The sequence below is a fragment of the Callithrix jacchus genome, chromosome 22 (assembly GCF_049354715.1).
Source record: "Callithrix jacchus isolate 240 chromosome 22, calJac240_pri, whole genome shotgun sequence".
In the NCBI taxonomy this organism is placed as follows: Eukaryota; Metazoa; Chordata; class Mammalia; order Primates; family Cebidae; genus Callithrix; species Callithrix jacchus.
Genome location: NC_133523.1, coordinates 17,813,264 through 17,829,065, shown reverse-complemented (window position 1 = coordinate 17,829,065; position 15,802 = coordinate 17,813,264). Strand labels below are relative to the sequence as shown.

The window sequence follows — 15,802 nt, the reverse complement described above, 5'->3', positions numbered from 1 at the left end:
CTGGAGTGCAGTGGTGCAATCTCTGCTCACTGCAACCTCTGCCTCCCGAGTTCAAGTGGTTCTTCTGCCTCAGCCTCCTAATTAGCTGGGATTACGGGCATGCGCCACCACGCCCGGCGAGGCTAATTTTTGTAGTTTTAGTAGAGTCGAGGTCTCACCATGTTGCCCAGGCTAGCTTCTGACTCCTGACCTCAATCAATCCTCCCGTCTCAGCTTCCTAAAGTACAGGGACTACGGACTGACCCACCACACCCGGCCTGCTCATCCTCATGTCATGGATTTATTCTCCCTGATGACTGGAACCCCAGCCATGAGGGGGATGGAGCTCGACACACACACACCCAACTAGAGGGTCGGAACAGAGGGAGGCCCAGGACTGGGAAAGCCCAGAGAGAGCATGTGTGCTCCGCTTGGGAAGCCAAGGCCCACTTCTCAAAGGGGAGGAGACATTTGGGCTGGGTTTTGAAGCACCAATAGGAGTTTGCCAGGTTGTGATGTGAGAATTAGCAGTGCAGCCAGAAAGAATCCCGAGGCATGTTCGAGGAACAGTTAGGCTCTGCCACATCCCCCGCCCCACCCCGCATTCGTCTCTTGTTCTTCTCTCCCCTGCCCCTGCGGGCTCTGGGTCCAGGTGACATTCACCAAGCGGAAGTTCGGGCTGATGAAGAAGGCCTACGAGCTGAGCGTGCTCTGCGACTGTGAGATCGCCCTCATCATCTTCAACAGCGCCAACCGCCTCTTCCAGTACGCTAGCACCGACATGGACCGCGTGCTGCTGAAGTACACGGAGTACAGCGAGCCCCACGAAAGCCGCACCAACACTGACATCCTCGAGGTACCCTGGGTCCTCCCCGCCAGCTCCACGAGGCCCCGCACACTGCTTGCTCAGAGCATAGGGACTCCCGGTTTGCACAAAAGATAGACACCGCCATCTGGCTTTGCGGCTGCTAAACGTGGGTTTGGGAGAGTGGAGGGGACCTTCTAGGGACAGCAGAAATACAGCACATCCGATGGCGCGTGTTGGCTCACGCCTGCACTCCGAGCACTTCGGGAGGCCGAGGTGGGCAGATCACCAGGTCAGGAGTTCAAGACCAGCCTGGCCAACATGGTGAAACCCTGTCTCTACTAAAAATACAAAAATTAGCGGGGCATGGTGGCGGGGGCCTGTAATTTCAGCTGCTCGAGAGGCTGAGGCAGGAGAATTGCTTGAACCCGAGAGGTGGAGGTTGCAGTGAGCTGAGATTGTACCACTGCACTCCAGCCTGGGCAACAGAGCAAGACTCTGTCTCAAAAAAAAAAGAGGTTGGGGTCCAGGAGCGTGCGGTTCTGTGGTCCTAGGAGGAGGCAGCTCAGGAAATCTGCTGATGTTTCTTAAGCACCTTTTTCATTTTTTGAGACAGAGTCTTGCTTTGTCACCCAGTCTGCAGTGCAGTGGCGCAATCTCAGCTCACTGCAACCTCCACCTCCTGGATTCAAGTGATTCTCCTGCCTCAGCCTCCTGAATAGGTCTGACTACAGGCATGTGCCACCATGGCTGGCTATTTTTTGTTTTTAGTAGAAATGGGGGTCTCACCATGTTGGCCAGGCTGGTCTCAAACTCCCAACCTCAAGTGATCCACCTGCCTCAGCCTCCCAAAGTGCTGGGATTACAGGTGTGAGCCACCGTGTCCGGCCTCTTAAGCAGGTTTTGACGCCAGGCTATGAGGCTGCACATGGGAACAGAATGGGGGTCCCCGAGTCATGGTTGGGAACAGCATTAGGACGTGCCAACAGGCCTGCATGGGTCTCAGCTCCTGCTGTGCTGATCTGGGCAGGTCCTTGGGCTCTCTGGTCCCAGGGCAGGAAATTGCTAAATGGTAACTCACTGGGGTTTGGTCAGTGGGGTTTGGCTGGAGCAGGCCATGCCTGCATTCCTCCCTACCCACAGAGCTGGGTGGGGACGGTCTCTCCCCTCTCCCATAGAACTGGGTTCCCTCGCTGGGGTAGGGGTGAAGGTCTACTTTGCTGTTTCCCATCTGCATAGACGCTGAAGCGGAGGGGCATTGGCCTCGATGGGCCAGAGCTGGAGCCAGATGAAGGGCCTGAGGAGCCAGGAGAGAAGTTTCGGAGGCTGGCAGGCGAAGGGGGTGACCCAGCCTTGCCCCGACCCCGGCTGTATGTAAGTGACTCCCCCTCCCCCCTGTGAATAGGGTGTTCTTCCCACTTCCTAGGCCCAAATGGTTGAGGCAGGTACTGAGAGCGAGGCTTAGAGCCAGGGAGCCTGGAGTTTGGAGGCAGGTCTCCGCCTGGTTGGGCAGGGAAGGCTTTTTAGAGAAGTGAGCACTGTAGCTGGGGCTCTGAAGGATGAATAAGAGTTCAATAGGCAAACAATTCCTTCCTTCATTTGATCTATGATTCAACCAACACTCTGTGCAGCCCCCTCAGTGCCAACTATAAGTGAGAGGCCTCGGCTCTGGACCTACCTGTTGGTAACAGAACCAGATAGAAGCTCCCGCAGCCTGTGGGGTTAGGGCAGAGGGAGGAGCAGGTAGAGAGCCCAATGAGAGGTGCAGCAAAGCTTCCTGAAGGTAGAGCCGGGCCCCTGAACTCATCAGGATTTTCTCCCTTGGACTTGGCACCCCCATCTACCCTGGGGTCCTCTGACCCATCCCCTCTCTACCCAAGCCTGCAGCTCCTGCTATGCCCAGTCCAGACATGGTGTATGGAGCCTTGCCACCACCAGGCTGTGACCCCAGTGGGCTTGGGGAGGCGCTGCCTGCCCAGAGCCGCCCATCTCCCTTCCGACCAGCAGCCCCCAAAGCAGGGCCCCCAGGTGAGCATGGGACGGGGGTCCCAAGGGGCATGTTTGGGCATATCTTAGCTCTGGTGCTGCCCGGCTGCTTGCATCACCTCTAAACCTCAGACTTCATAGTTGACATGACCCACCTGTCCTCTCTCCCGGGGTCTCCTCTTCCCCAGGCCTGGCGCACCCTCTCTTCTCACCAAGCCACCTCACCAGCAAGACACCACCCCCACTGTACCTGCCAGCAGATGGGCGGAGGGCAGACCTGCCTGGTGGCCTGGCTGGGCCCCGAGGGGGACTAAACACCTCCGTGAGTGAGGGGAGGGTGAGGTGGGGCTGATGAGGGCAGGCAGGGCGGCTGGGGTGTGGGCCTCAGTTTCCCCTTCATCCTCTCTCCGCACAGAGAAGCCTCTACAGTGGCCTGCAGAGCCCCTGCTCCTCTGCAGCCCCAGGACCCCCGCTGGGGAGCTTCCCCTTCCTCCCCGCAGGCCCCCCAGGTACGCCCCCTAACCTGCCCTGTCCTGCCTGGGAAGAGTCCACACTCCTGCCCTCTGGGGGTTCCACACTCTCCCACCTAACAACTCAAAAATGTCTCTGGGGGTGGTCAGGTTTGCAAGAGGCTTAAGGAGAGGTCCAAGCCTCAGCCCCCAATTCCTGCCCACCAGAATATGGCCTGGGAGATCCTCCACCGCCCCCTGGCTTGTTGCAGCCCCCCACCCTGGCCTCCTGGCAGCCCTCGAGGGGTGAAGGGCCCCCCGCCGTGCCCTCCCAGCCCAGGTAAGTGCCCTGAAGACGGTCCCAGCTCGTCCCCATCCTCCAAAGCCCTGGTCGCTGCTGACCCCCGGTGGCCATCCCTGGTACTGCGCACACTTCCCCCAACCTCCGTCAGGTTCCCAGTGAGGATGGGCAGCTATTTTGAGGCCCCAAGAGGGATCGCCGCCCCCTCCTTTCCCAGGGTCCTCCTGCCGAGCCTTAGCCCACGCTGTGCCACCACCCTCCCGACTTCCTTCCCTTCCTCGCTGAGCTCACGGTCTCCCCCACCTCTTTCTCCCTGCAGTGGGGGCCGAAGCCTGGGCGAGGAGGGCCCCCCAACCCACAGCGCCTCCCCGCCGACCCCCCCAGTCAGCATCAAGTCCGAGCGCCTCTCTCCGGCCCCCGGGGGCCCCGGCGACTTTCCCAAGACCTTTCCCTACCCCTTGCTCCTCGCCCGGTCCCTGGCAGAGCCCCTGCGGCCCGGGCCCGCCCTGCGCCGGCTGCCCTTAGCAGACGGCTGGCCCCGGTAGGAGACCCCCAGGTGGCACCGGCCCAGCGCTCTAGCCGCGTGCGGAGAGGCCACGTGGGGACCCCACCTCCCACCAGGCCTCTTGAGAAGACCCGACATGTCCCCTCCGCGGCGGGGGCTTGGAGGTGCACGGCTGGACTCGATCCTCCCTCGGGGACTCCTTTTCTCCTTCCTATTTGTGTGTACATCCACAAATAAAACGCGCGTGGCGTCCGTGAACCAGACTGACTGTTGCTGCTCAGAGCTCTCTCGCGACCTCATTCTTGCCTAGTCTTGGCTTGGGGGGTCCCACCTCTAGAAGCGGACCTGAGACAAGGACTCAAGAGCCCCTGGGGTATCCGGGAGGGCTGCAAGGTGGAGGAGTGGGGAGGCGAGGCGGGAGGAGCCCTGTAGGGGGCGTGCACGAGCAGCAGGTGTTTAGCGGGGGTCGGGGGTTCTGGGGACGGCATAGAGTGATCACGCACCTAGGACGGTCCAACGCCAGGGGTGCGGGCCCCCGGCTATTTCCATTCCTAGGCCACTGGCCAGGGCTGCTCCTGGCACTGTCCCATCATGGGCTCTGGGGCAAGCCACTAGGCTGGATCGTAGGGCTCCCAACAACAGCCCATGGGAATCCTGAATGTCAGAGCTCCCAAGGTACTGGAGCTCCCCTGAACCGCTCATCTTCTTATTTTTTATTTATTTTTATTATTATTACTTTTTGAGACGGAATCTAGCTCTGTCACCCAGTTTGGAGTGGAGTGGCCCAATCTCGGCTCACTGCAACCTCCACCTCCTGGGTTCAAGCGATTCTCCTGCCTCAGCCTCCTGAATAGCTCTGACTACAGGTGTGTGTCACCATGCCTGGCTAATTTTTTTATTTTTAGTAGAGACCGGGTGTTATCATGTTGGTCAGGCTGGTCTTGAACTCCTGACCTTGTGATCCATCTGCCTCAGCCTCCCAAAGTGCTGGGATTACAGATGTGAGCCACCGCGCCCAGCTGTCTTATTTTATTTTTTGAGACAGAGGGCCCCTGTATCACTTAGGCTGGGTTTCGGTGGTGCGATCTCCACTCGCTGCAACCTCCACCTCTTGGGTACAAGGGATTCTCCTGCCTCAACCTCTGGAGTACCTGGGACTACAAGCATCTGCCACCATGCTCATTTTTGTATTTTTAGTAGAGACGAGTTTCTCCATGTTGGTCAGGCTGGTCTCGAACTCCTGACCTCAGGTGATCTGCCCACCTCGCCTCCCAAAGTGCTGGGATTACAGGTGTGAGCCACGGTGCCCGGCCAGCTGCTCATCTTTTGAATGGGTGTATCTCTTGAGCCCTTGACCCAGCAATTTGTTCTACCCAAGGGACAAGAGAGCAGGGTGCTTATCCACCCACTCCAGGGGTTGTAAACTGGCCCCTCTCAGGCCTGTCCTGTGTGAGAGGGTACCCTGGAGTCAGGGGTGTGTCAGGGTCCAGCTCACCCCACGCACCCTACGTGGTCTAAGTGGGATTGTTTTTTTGAGTTGGGGTTTGGGATCTCAATATGTTGCCCCTGCTGGTCTCAAACTCCTGGGCTCAAGCGATCCTCTCACCTCAGCCTCTCCAGTAGCGGGATTACAGGTGCAAGCCACCATACTCGGCATTCAGTGGGATCTTCATTACATGTAAAATCTGACTTCTTGCCGGGTGCGGTGGCCAATGCCTGTAATCCCAGCACTTTTTTTTTTTTTTTTTTGAGACGGAGTCTCCCTCTGTCGCCAGGCTGGAGTGCAGTGGCACTATCTCGGCTCACTGCAACCTCCCCAGTTCAAGCAATTCTCGTGCCTCAGCCTCCTGAGTAGCTGGGACTACAGGCACGCACCACCACGCCCAGCTAATTTTTTTATTTTTAGTAGAAATGGGGTTTCGCCATGTCAGTCAGGTTGGTCTTGATCACTTAACCTCATGATCTGCCCACTTCAGCCTCCCAAAGTGCTGGGATTACAGGTGTGGGCCACCGCGCCCAGCCTATCCCAGCACTTTGGGAGGCTGAAGTGGGTGGATTGCTTGGGCCCAGGCGTTTGAGACCAGCCTGGGTAGCATAGTGAGACCCCCATCTCTACAAAAATAGAATTAGCCGGACATGGCTGACACTCCTTTAGTCCCGGCTATTCAGGCGGCTGAGGTGGGAGAATCTCCGGAGCCTGGGAAGTCAAGGTAGCAGCGAGCTGTGATTGAGCCACTGCACTCCAGCCTGGGCGACGGAGCAAGACCCCATTTCAAAAACATCATTAACAACAGCAATGATGGCAACAACAAAAACCTGACTTCTAGCTGGGCACGGTGGCTCACGCCTGTCATCCAAACACTTTGGGTGGCCAAGATGGGAGGATGGCCTGAGACCAGGAGTTTGAGACTAGCCTGGGCAACATGGTGAAACCCCATCTCTAAAAAAAAAAAAAAAAATAGCCAGGTGTGGTGGTGCATGCCTGTAGTCCCAGCTACTCAGGAGACTGAGGTGCAAGAATCACCTGAGCGCCCTCAACTGCTCACCTTATTTTTTATTATTTTATTTTATTTTATTTATGAGAAATAAGAGGGAAGTCAAGGCTGCAGTGAGCTATGATTGAGCCACTACACTCCAGCCTGGGTGACAGAGCAAAAGACCCTGTCTCAAAGAGTGAAAGAATGAAAACGAAAGGAGGCTGGGTGTGGTGGCTCACACCTGTAATCCCAGCACTTTGGGAGGCTGAGGCAGGTGGATCACTTGAGGTCAGGAGTTCGAGACCAGCCTGACCAACGTGGTGAACCTCATCTCTACTAAAAATACAAAAATTAGCCAGGCATGGTAGCGGGTACCTGTAGTCCCAGCTACTTGGGAGGCTGAGGCAGGAAAATTGTTTGAATCCAGAAGGCTGAGGTTGCAGTGGGCTGAGATCACGCCATTGCACTACAGCCTGAGGGCGAGACTCCATCTAAAAAAAGAAAGAGAGAAAGAGAGAGAGAGGGAAGGAAGGAAGGAAAGAGAAAGAAATAAAGAGAAAAAAAAATCACCTGATTTCCACTCTGCCAAGATCCAAAGCTGAGCAGAATGGGCAGGGCACCTTGACTGACAATTTCAAAGTCCCCCCCTGTCACTCAGTGTTCCAGGAGAGGTTTCCTCAGTAAAACTGAGCACCTTGCTTTCCACCTTTAGCGCACACAGTCCTAGACAAGAAGATGGGCGGAACTCTTTTTAAGGGGTGGGGGCAGGACAAGGTACGGACGTGACAGGACCCGTTTTGGGAGGCGGGGGTCCTCATTTATGCGGCAGAGTATGAGGTGCCATCTGCACCCCAGACTCCAGCTAAGGTTTGTCCTACATCATCTTCCCAGTCTTCGCCACTCTCATCCCCAGTGAGAGGGGGGCTTCAGGGCCACGGTTTCCAGAATAGGGACATGGTATGATCATAGTGTGTAAAAGCCCCTCCCCAGACTCCCGTGGCAGGGGGCATTGGGGGCTGAGGGGAGACAGTGTCCGCTGGAATGGGGTGGGTGTGTGTGTGTGTGTGTGTGGAGGCGGACCCAACAGGACTCCAGGAGGGCTCAGAGGTGGAGGTGAAGGGAAGAGGGTACTGTGGACGCCTGGAAGTTCCCACTTCACCCTCCGTGCTGTGGAAGCTGTCGGGGAGTGAGACTTGGATGGGGTGAACTCAAAGGCTCTGTAGAGCATCTGAATGCAACCGGAGATTTCACTCACCTAACTCAGACTCACGTTTTTCTCCCTTCCTTTTCTTTTCTTTCTTTTAATTTATTTATTTTTATTATTTTGTTTTGTTTTGTTTTGAGACAGAGTCTCACTCTGTCACACGGGCTGGCGTGCAGTGGCGCGATCTTGGCTCATTGCAGCCTTCCCCTCCCAGGTTCAAGCGATTCTCCTGCCTTAGCCTCCCAAGTAGCTGGGACTACCTGCCACCACGCCCAGCTAATTTTTTATATTTTTAGTAGAGACAGAGTTTCACCATGTTAGCAAGGCTGGTCTCAAACTCCTGGTCTCAGGTGATCCACCCACCTCGGCCTTCCAGAGTGCTGGGATTACAGGCCTGAGCAACTGTGCCTGGGCTATTTGTTTATTTTTGTTTTGTTTTATTTTTTGTTTAGAGACAAAGTCTACTCTGTCACCTAGGCTGGAGCGCAGTGGCACGATCTCGGCTCACTGCAGCCTCCGCCTCCCGGGTTCAAATGACTCTTGTGCCTGCCGAGTAGGTCAGCTAACAGGCAACTGCCACCACACCCAGTTACTTGTTGTATTTTTGGTAGAGACAGGGTTTCACCATGTTGGCCAGGCTGGTCTTCCACTCCTGGCCTCAAGTGATCTGCCCACCTCAGCCTCCCAAAATGCTGGGATTACACGAGCCCAGCCTATTATTTTTATTTTTGAGGCAGGGTCTCACTCTGTTGCCCAGGTTGCAGTGCAGTGGTGCAATCATAGCTCACTGCAGCCTTGACCTCCTGGGTGCAAGCGATCCTCCCGCCTCAGCCTCCCAAGTAGCTGGGAGTACAGGTGTGCATCACCCTACCCAGCTAATCTTTTTTTTGACACAGAGTCTCACTCTGTCACCAGGCTGGAGTGCAGTGGCTTGATCCTCTCACTGCAATCTCCACCTCCCGAGTTCAAGTGATTCTCCTGCCTCAGCCTCCCGAGTAGCTAGTATTACAGGCGGTGCATGCCACCACATCCAGCTCACGTTTGTATTTTCAATAGAGATGGGGTTTCACCATGTTGGCCAGGATGGTCTCAATCTCTTGCCCTTGTGATTCGCCCGCCTTGGCCTCCGAAAGCGTTGGGATTACAGGCGTGAGCCACCGCCCGGCCTGTGCAGTTGATTTTTGTATTTTTTGTATAGCGTGGGTTTCCCCATGTTGTGCAGGCTGGTCTCACACTCCTGGGCTTCAGCAATCCTCCCAACTTGGCCTTCTAAAGTTCTGGGATTACAGGCATGAGAGACTGCACCCAGCCGCTTTTTTTTTCTCTCGTCGTATTGCCAGAGCTGGAAAACAAAAATTAGCTTGGCAAGGTGGTGTGCACCTGTGCCATGCACACCTGGCATGGCACCATCATGACTCACTGCAGCCTGGAACTCCTGGGCTCAAGCAATCTTCCCACCTCAGGCTCCTGAGTAATTTAATTTTTTTTTATGTTTTTCTGAGATGGGTTGTCTTACTATGCTGCTCAGGCTGGTTTAAAAATCCTGGGCTCAAGCGATCCTCCAGCCTTAGCCTCCAGCTGAGAGGCTGCAGTGAGCTGAGATCATGCCACTGTGCTCCAGCCTGGGTGACAGAGTGAGACTTTCTCTCAAAACAAAACAAAAATCATGAAAATTAAAAAATAGGCTGGGCACGGTGGCTCACGCCTGGGCAACAGAGTAACACCCAGTCTCTACCAAAATTACAAAAAAAACAAACAAACAAAAAAAAAAAAAAACTAGGCTGGGTGCAGCGGCTCACGCCTGTAATCCCAGCACTTTAGGAGGCCAAGATGGGTGGATCACGAGGTCAGGTGTTTGAGACCAGCCTGACCAGCATGGTGAAACCCCATCTCCACTAAAAAAATACAAAATTAGCTGGGCGTGGTGGCGCATGGCCGTAATCCCAGCTACTAGAGAGGCTGAGGTGGCAGAATCGTTGGAACCTGGGAGGTGGAGGTTGTGGTGAGTAAAGACTGTGCCATTGAACTTCAGCCTGGGCAACAAGAGGGAAACTCCATCTCAAAAAAAAAAAAAAAAAAAACCTAGCTGGGCATGGCGTCGTGGGCCTATAGTCCCAGCTACTCAGGAGGCTGAGGTGGGAGGATCACTTGAGCCTGGAAGTTCAAGGCTGCAGTACACTATGATTGTGCCCCCACACTCCAGTCTGGACGGCAGAGAGAGACCCTGTCTAAAAAAAAATCTTGCACTGTCTAACCCACAGTGAGGTCCACGCACTCATTCAGCATTGACCATTCCTCCATCTCTATTTATGTTTCTTTGTTTTGAGCTGGAGTCTTGCTCTATCTCCCAGGCTGGAGTGCAGTGGCACAATCTCAGCCCACTGCAACTTCTGCCTCCCAGTTTCAAGCGATTCTCCTGCCTCAGCCTCCTACACTGCTTAGCTTCCAAGATCAGACGAGATCCGGCTCATTCAGGGTGGTATGGCCCTACAGGCCGGCAGTGGTGCCTGGCTGCCCCAAGAGCCGCGTGCTGCAGCGGCAGATAACCCCCACCCCGATGAGGAGGTACCGGGCTGCAGAGGGGGCGCAGATGGGAGGAAAACGAGGAGAAGAGACAGGTAGCTGTTGGGAAGCCCGGCGACAAAAGGGGGAAGAAGGAGGGAGCAAAAAGCCTACAGCACCCGGTATTCCCAGGCGGTCTCCCATCCAAGTACTAACCAGGCCCGACCCTGCTTAGCTTCCGAGATCAGACGAGATCGGGCGTGTTCAGGGTGGTATGGCCGTAGACGATGATGCTGTCGCCTGGCCGTCTCAAGAGCTGCAGCGTGGCAGCGGCAGAGGCGAAACCCCATGTGGAGGTCCTGGGCTGCGGCAGGAAAACCGGAAGAGTCACGGGGGCGATTGGAAAGTCGGGCGACAAAACTGGGAAACGGGGAGGGAGCGGGAAGCCAAAAGCCTGTACACACCTGTAATCCCAGTACTTTGGGAGACCGAGGAGGGAGGATCGCTTTAGGGCACGAGTTCAAGAGCAGCCAGGGCAATATAGTGAGACCTCCCCCACTCCCCACCAATCTCTAAAAAAAAAAAACTTTAAAAATTAGTCAGGTATGGTGCGTGTGGCAGTGAGAGGATCGCTTGAGCCCAGGAGGTGGGGGTTGCAGTAAGTCAAGATCACGCAACTGCTTTCCACCTTGGACAACAGAGCAAGACCCCATCTCAAAAAGAGAGAAAGAAAAAAGAAATTGTCCTACCACAGAACCATGCTTTTTTTTTTTGAGACAGGGTCTCTCTCTGTCGCTCAGACTAGAGTGCAGTGGCCCCAAGTAGCTCGGATTACAGGCGACCGCCACCACACCCAGCTGATATTTGTATTTTTCGTAGAGACCGGGTGTCACCATTTTGACCAGGCTGGTCTCGATCTACTGACCTCAAGTGACCTGCCCATCTCAGCCTCCCAAAATGCTGGGATTTCAAGCATGAGCCACGGCACCCAGGCTATTTTTTTTATTTTTGAGGCAAGGTCTCTCTGTTGCCCAGGCTGTAGTGCAGTGGTGCAATCATAGTTCACTGCAGCCTTGACCTCCTGAGTGCAAGCGATCCTCCCGCCTCAGCCTCCCAAGTAGCTGGAACTACAAGTGCTCCCCACCTTGCCCAGGTCTCTCTCTGTCTCTCTCTCTCTTTTTTTTTTTTGAGATGGAGTCTCATTCTGTTGCTAGGCTGGAGTGTGGTGCCATGATCTTGGCTCACTGCAACTTCTGTCTCCCAGGTTCAAGTAATTCTCCTGCCTCAGCCTCCCAAGTAGCTGGGACTACACTATAGACATGTGTCACCACACCCAGCTCATTTTTGTATTTTTAGTAGAGACAGCGTTTCAACAAGTTGGCCAGGATGGTCTCGATCTCTTGACTTCTTGACTGCCCACCTCAGCATTTCAAAGTGTTGGGATCACGAGAGTAAGCCACTGTGCCTGGCCGGCCCAGATAATTTTTGTATTTTTTATATAGTCTGGGTTTCTCCGTGTTGTCCAGGTTGGTCTGGAACTCCTGGGCTTAACCGATCCTCCTGTCTTGGCCTCCCAAAATTCTGGGATTACAGACATGAGCCACTGTGCCCAGCCTGTTTTTTTTTTCTTGCCATGTGGCACGATCACAACTCACTGCAGCCTCAAACTCCTAGGCTCAAGCAATCTTCCCACCTCAGGCTCCTGAGTAGCTTAGACTTACAGGCTTGAGCTACCACGTTGGGCTAGTTTAACTTTTTTTTTAATGATTTTTTTCTTTTTTGTAGAGATAGGCTTTTGCTGTGCTGCCCCGGCTGGTCTCAAAATCCTGGGCTGAAGCAATCCTCCAGCCTTAGCCTCCCAAGTAGCTGGGACTACAGGTATATGGCAAGCCACCATGCCTGGCTGGATTCAGGTCTTCAACACCTCCCACCTGGTCCCTTCTGCCCCTTCCCCACTCAGGAGGGGTGAGCCTTGGTCCCCTGCCAGTGATCAGTGGCTCTGGAGGTCCAGCTGAGCATGCAGCCGCCGCCACTCCAACAGCACCACCACCACATGCACAGCGTTACCGCACAGACGGTGCAAACTCCTCACCCGGTTACCTACCCTTCTGTTCTCAGGAACCCCAAAATGACCCTGGCCGTCCTTCCACATGGGCTGAAGAACTGCCTACCCACTGGCACCCCAACCCCACACAACCAGACCAGGACCAGGGACTGAGCAGGAGGAAAGGGGCCAAGGGAGCAGGAAACTGAGGCATGGTGGGAGAGAAAGGGTCTTCACAGCCTTTGGATCTCACCCTCACAGTGGACAAGAAGTCAGGTCGGTCCCTGATGTCAGTGCCCACAGGCTAAGCACCCAGTGTGAGCTTCATTAAACTTCGGGCTGCTTGCTAAGACTGGGAGCCCCAGGGCCACGGTGAGACTGGTTCCGCTTCCCCATCCCAGGGTCACTGGGCATTTGCTCTCCATCACGAGGTGGGGTGGGATGGTGCACTTTGGATTCAGCAGTTGCCAGTCGAAAGTTAAAAAAGTAAAATATAAGCCGGGTGGGGAGGCTCGCGCCTGTAATCCCAGCACTTTGGGAGGCCCAGGCGGTCAGATCAGCTGAGGTTGGCCATTGCACTCCAGCCTCAGCAACAAGAGGGAAACTCCGCCTCAACAAATAAATAAAACAATAATAAATAAATATTGGGCGCGATGGCTCACGCCTGTAATCCAAACACTTTGGGAGGCTGAGGCAGGCGGATCACTTGAGGTCGGCAGTTCGAGCCCAGCTTGACCAACATGGAGAAATGTTGTCTCTACTAAAAATATAAAATTAGTCGCGTTCCTGTAATGCTGGCTACTCTGGGGCTAAGGCAAGAGAGTCACTCTAACGTGTGAGGCAGTGAGCGGAGACGGCACCATGGCTCTCCAGCCCGGGCAACAAGAGCAAAACTGTCTCAAAAAATAAAACAAAAAGGTTGGGCGCGGTGGCTCAAGCCTGTCATCCCAGCACTTTGGGAGGCCAAGACGTGTGGATCACGAGGTCAAGAGATCGAGACCATCCTGGTCAACATGGTGAAACCCCGTCTCTACTAAAAATACAAAAAATTAGCTGGGCATGGTGTCGGCGCCTGTAATCCCAGCTACTCAGGAGGCTGAGGCAGGAGAATTGCCTGAACCCAGGAGGCGGAGGTTGCGGTCAGCCGAGATCGCGCCATTGCACTCCGGCGTGGGTAACAAGAGCGAAACTCCGTCTCAAAATAACAACAAAAAAATTAATAAAGAAATAAAACAAAATATAAATAGAAATAATCATAAATCAAGCAAATCCTTCAGGAGGCCCCGCCTCATGTTTTCAGGCTCTGTGTCAGAGGACCCAGGGTCTCCTCTTGTGAAGGAGAGGAAGGGGGAAGGGATGTGTGCCCTTGTCCTCCCTGGACAAGGTGCTGGGATTACACACCTGCTTAGCTTCTGAGATCAGCGATCTGGCGGGTTTAAGGTGGTAAGGACCTAGACCCCAGAGGTGGCGCCTGGTTGCCCCAAGAGCCAGAGGTGCTGCAGAGGCGGCGCCGACCTCACGACGTCCCGGGCTGCGGCGGGCAGAAAAAAATCAGGGGGCGGTTGGGAAGCCAGACGACAAAAGGAGGAAGGAGAGAGAGGAAAGCCAAAATGCCTACAGCTACAGCGGTCTCCCATCCAAGTACTAACCAGGCCCGACCCTGCTTAGCTACTGATATCAGACGAGATCGAGCGCGTTCAGGGTGGTATAGCCGTGGAAACTCAACCTGCCGCGTGGATTCCTCAAGAGCCCCCGATGCAGCAGCGGCGAACCCCCCACCCCCACCCCCACACGAGGAGGTCCCTGGCTGCGGCTGGGGCGCCGGCGGCCCGAAAACGAGGAGGAGTCAGGGGGCGTAGGGAATGCCGGCGACAAAAGGCGGATAGAGGGAGGGAGCGGGAAGCCAAAAGCCTTCACTTTTGTGTACAGTACACACCTGTGATCCCAGCACTTTGGGAGACCCAGGAGGGAGGCTCCCTGGAGACCACAACTTTAAGAGCAGCCTGGGCAATATAGGGAGACCCCATCTCTCCAAAAAAAAACTTTAAAAATTAGCCCGGCATGCTGCGTGTTCCAGTGGGAGGATTGCTTGAGCCCAGGAGGTGGTGCTTGCAGTGAGTCAAGATCACGCCGCTGCTCTCCAGCTTGGACAACAGAACACGACCCTTCTCAAAGAGAAAGGAGGGATGGAGGGGGAGAGAGAGAGAGAGAGAGAGAGAGAGAGAGAGAGAGAGAGAGAGAGAGAGAGAAATAAAACAAATTGTTCTACCTCTCAGCCATACTTTAGTTTTATTTTCATTTTTTGGCAGGGTCTCTCTCTCTCTCTCTCTCTCTCTCTCTCTCTCTTTTTTGAGACAAGAGTTTCACTGTTGTTACCCAGACTGGAGTGCAATGGCGCGATCTTGGCTCACTGCAACCTCCGCCTTCTGGGTTCAAGCAATTCTCCTGCCTCAGCCTCCCGAGTAGCTGGGACTACAGGCATGCGCCACCATGCCCGGCTAATTTTTGTATTTTTTTTAGTAGAGACAGGGTTTCACCTTGTTGACCAGGATGGTCTAGATCTCTTGACCTCGTGATCCACCCGCCTCGGCCTCCCAAAGTGCTGGGATTATAGGCGTGAGCCACTGCACCCGGCCCCGACAGGATCTCTTGGCTCACTGAAGCCTTAGCAGCCCGGGCTCAAGGGATCCTCCCACCTCAGCTAGGACTATAAGCACGTGCCACCGCACCTGGTTAATTTTTTTTCTTTTCTTTTCTTTTTTTTTTTAGAGGTGGGGTCTCACTGTGTTGCTCAGGCTGTTCCTGAACTCCTGGGCTCAAACGATCCACCTCTCTCGGCCTCCCAAAATGCTGGGGTTACAGGCATGAGCCACCACACCACCCTGTTTTTTATTTTTATTTGAGACGGAGTCTCGTTCTGTTGCCTAGGCTGAAGAGCAGTAGCAGGATCTCGGCTCACTGCAACCTCACCTCCTGGGATCAAGTGATTCTCCTGCCTCAGCCGCCCGAGTAGCTGGTATTACAGGTGTGCGCCACCACGCCCGGCTACTTTTTGTATTTTAGCAGAGACAGGGTTTCCCTATGCTAGTGGGGCTGGTCTCAAACTCCTGACCTCAAATGATCCGCCCGCCTCAGCCCCACAAAGTGCTGGGATGCAGGTGTGAGCCACCACGCCCAGCCTATTTTTTGGCTTTTGAATAGAGACTGGGTCTCGCTTTTTTTCCCGGGCTGGTCTCGAACTCAAGCCATCATCCCACCTGGGCCTCCCAAAGTTCTGCGTTTACAGATGTGAGCCACTGTGCCCAGCCACTAAACTATTCTAAACACACCCGCAGACAAGGACACCATGGTTGTGAACCAGGGTCAGTGTCACTGTTAGAGGGGCCCCAGGTCTCCTAGGAGCTGTCACCGCTCAGGAGAACTTGTAGGGAAAGTGGCCCAGGCACAAATTTGGTGGTGGGAGGCAAAGCCCTAAGGCAACTGTGGGAGATGTGAGAGATGCATTTTCAAGACCTCCACAGGTGCCTCACGCCTATAATCCCAGCACGTT

The 15,802-nt window shown here is 54.7% G+C and overlaps 1 protein-coding gene and 1 non-coding gene across 6 annotated transcripts in view; one reads left to right on the top strand and one right to left on the bottom strand.

Moving 5' to 3' along the window:
* Positions 1–4,288, top strand: part of MEF2B (myocyte enhancer factor 2B) — a 36,895-nt gene extending 32,607 nt beyond the window's left edge. For all 5 annotated transcript variants that reach the window (XM_078358853.1, NM_001205200.1, XM_078358855.1 and 2 more), the window contains 7 exons: positions 632–835; positions 2,024–2,158; positions 2,665–2,812; positions 2,959–3,092; positions 3,186–3,279; positions 3,448–3,559; positions 3,840–4,288. In XM_078358853.1, the coding sequence (XP_078214979.1) occupies positions 632–835; positions 2,024–2,158; positions 2,665–2,812; positions 2,959–3,092; positions 3,186–3,279; positions 3,448–3,559; positions 3,840–4,065 (1,053 nt within the window). In that variant the 3' untranslated portion in view covers positions 4,066–4,288. The remainder of the gene's footprint in view (positions 1–631; positions 836–2,023; positions 2,159–2,664; positions 2,813–2,958; positions 3,093–3,185; positions 3,280–3,447; positions 3,560–3,839) is intronic.
* Positions 4,289–10,375: 6,087 nt separating this feature from the next.
* LOC118150318 (5S ribosomal RNA) lies at positions 10,376–10,494 on the bottom strand. Its single transcript, XR_004738433.1, has one exon. It is a non-coding gene; the product is annotated as a 5S ribosomal RNA (ribosomal RNA).
* Positions 10,495–15,802: the final 5,308 nt, after the last annotated feature.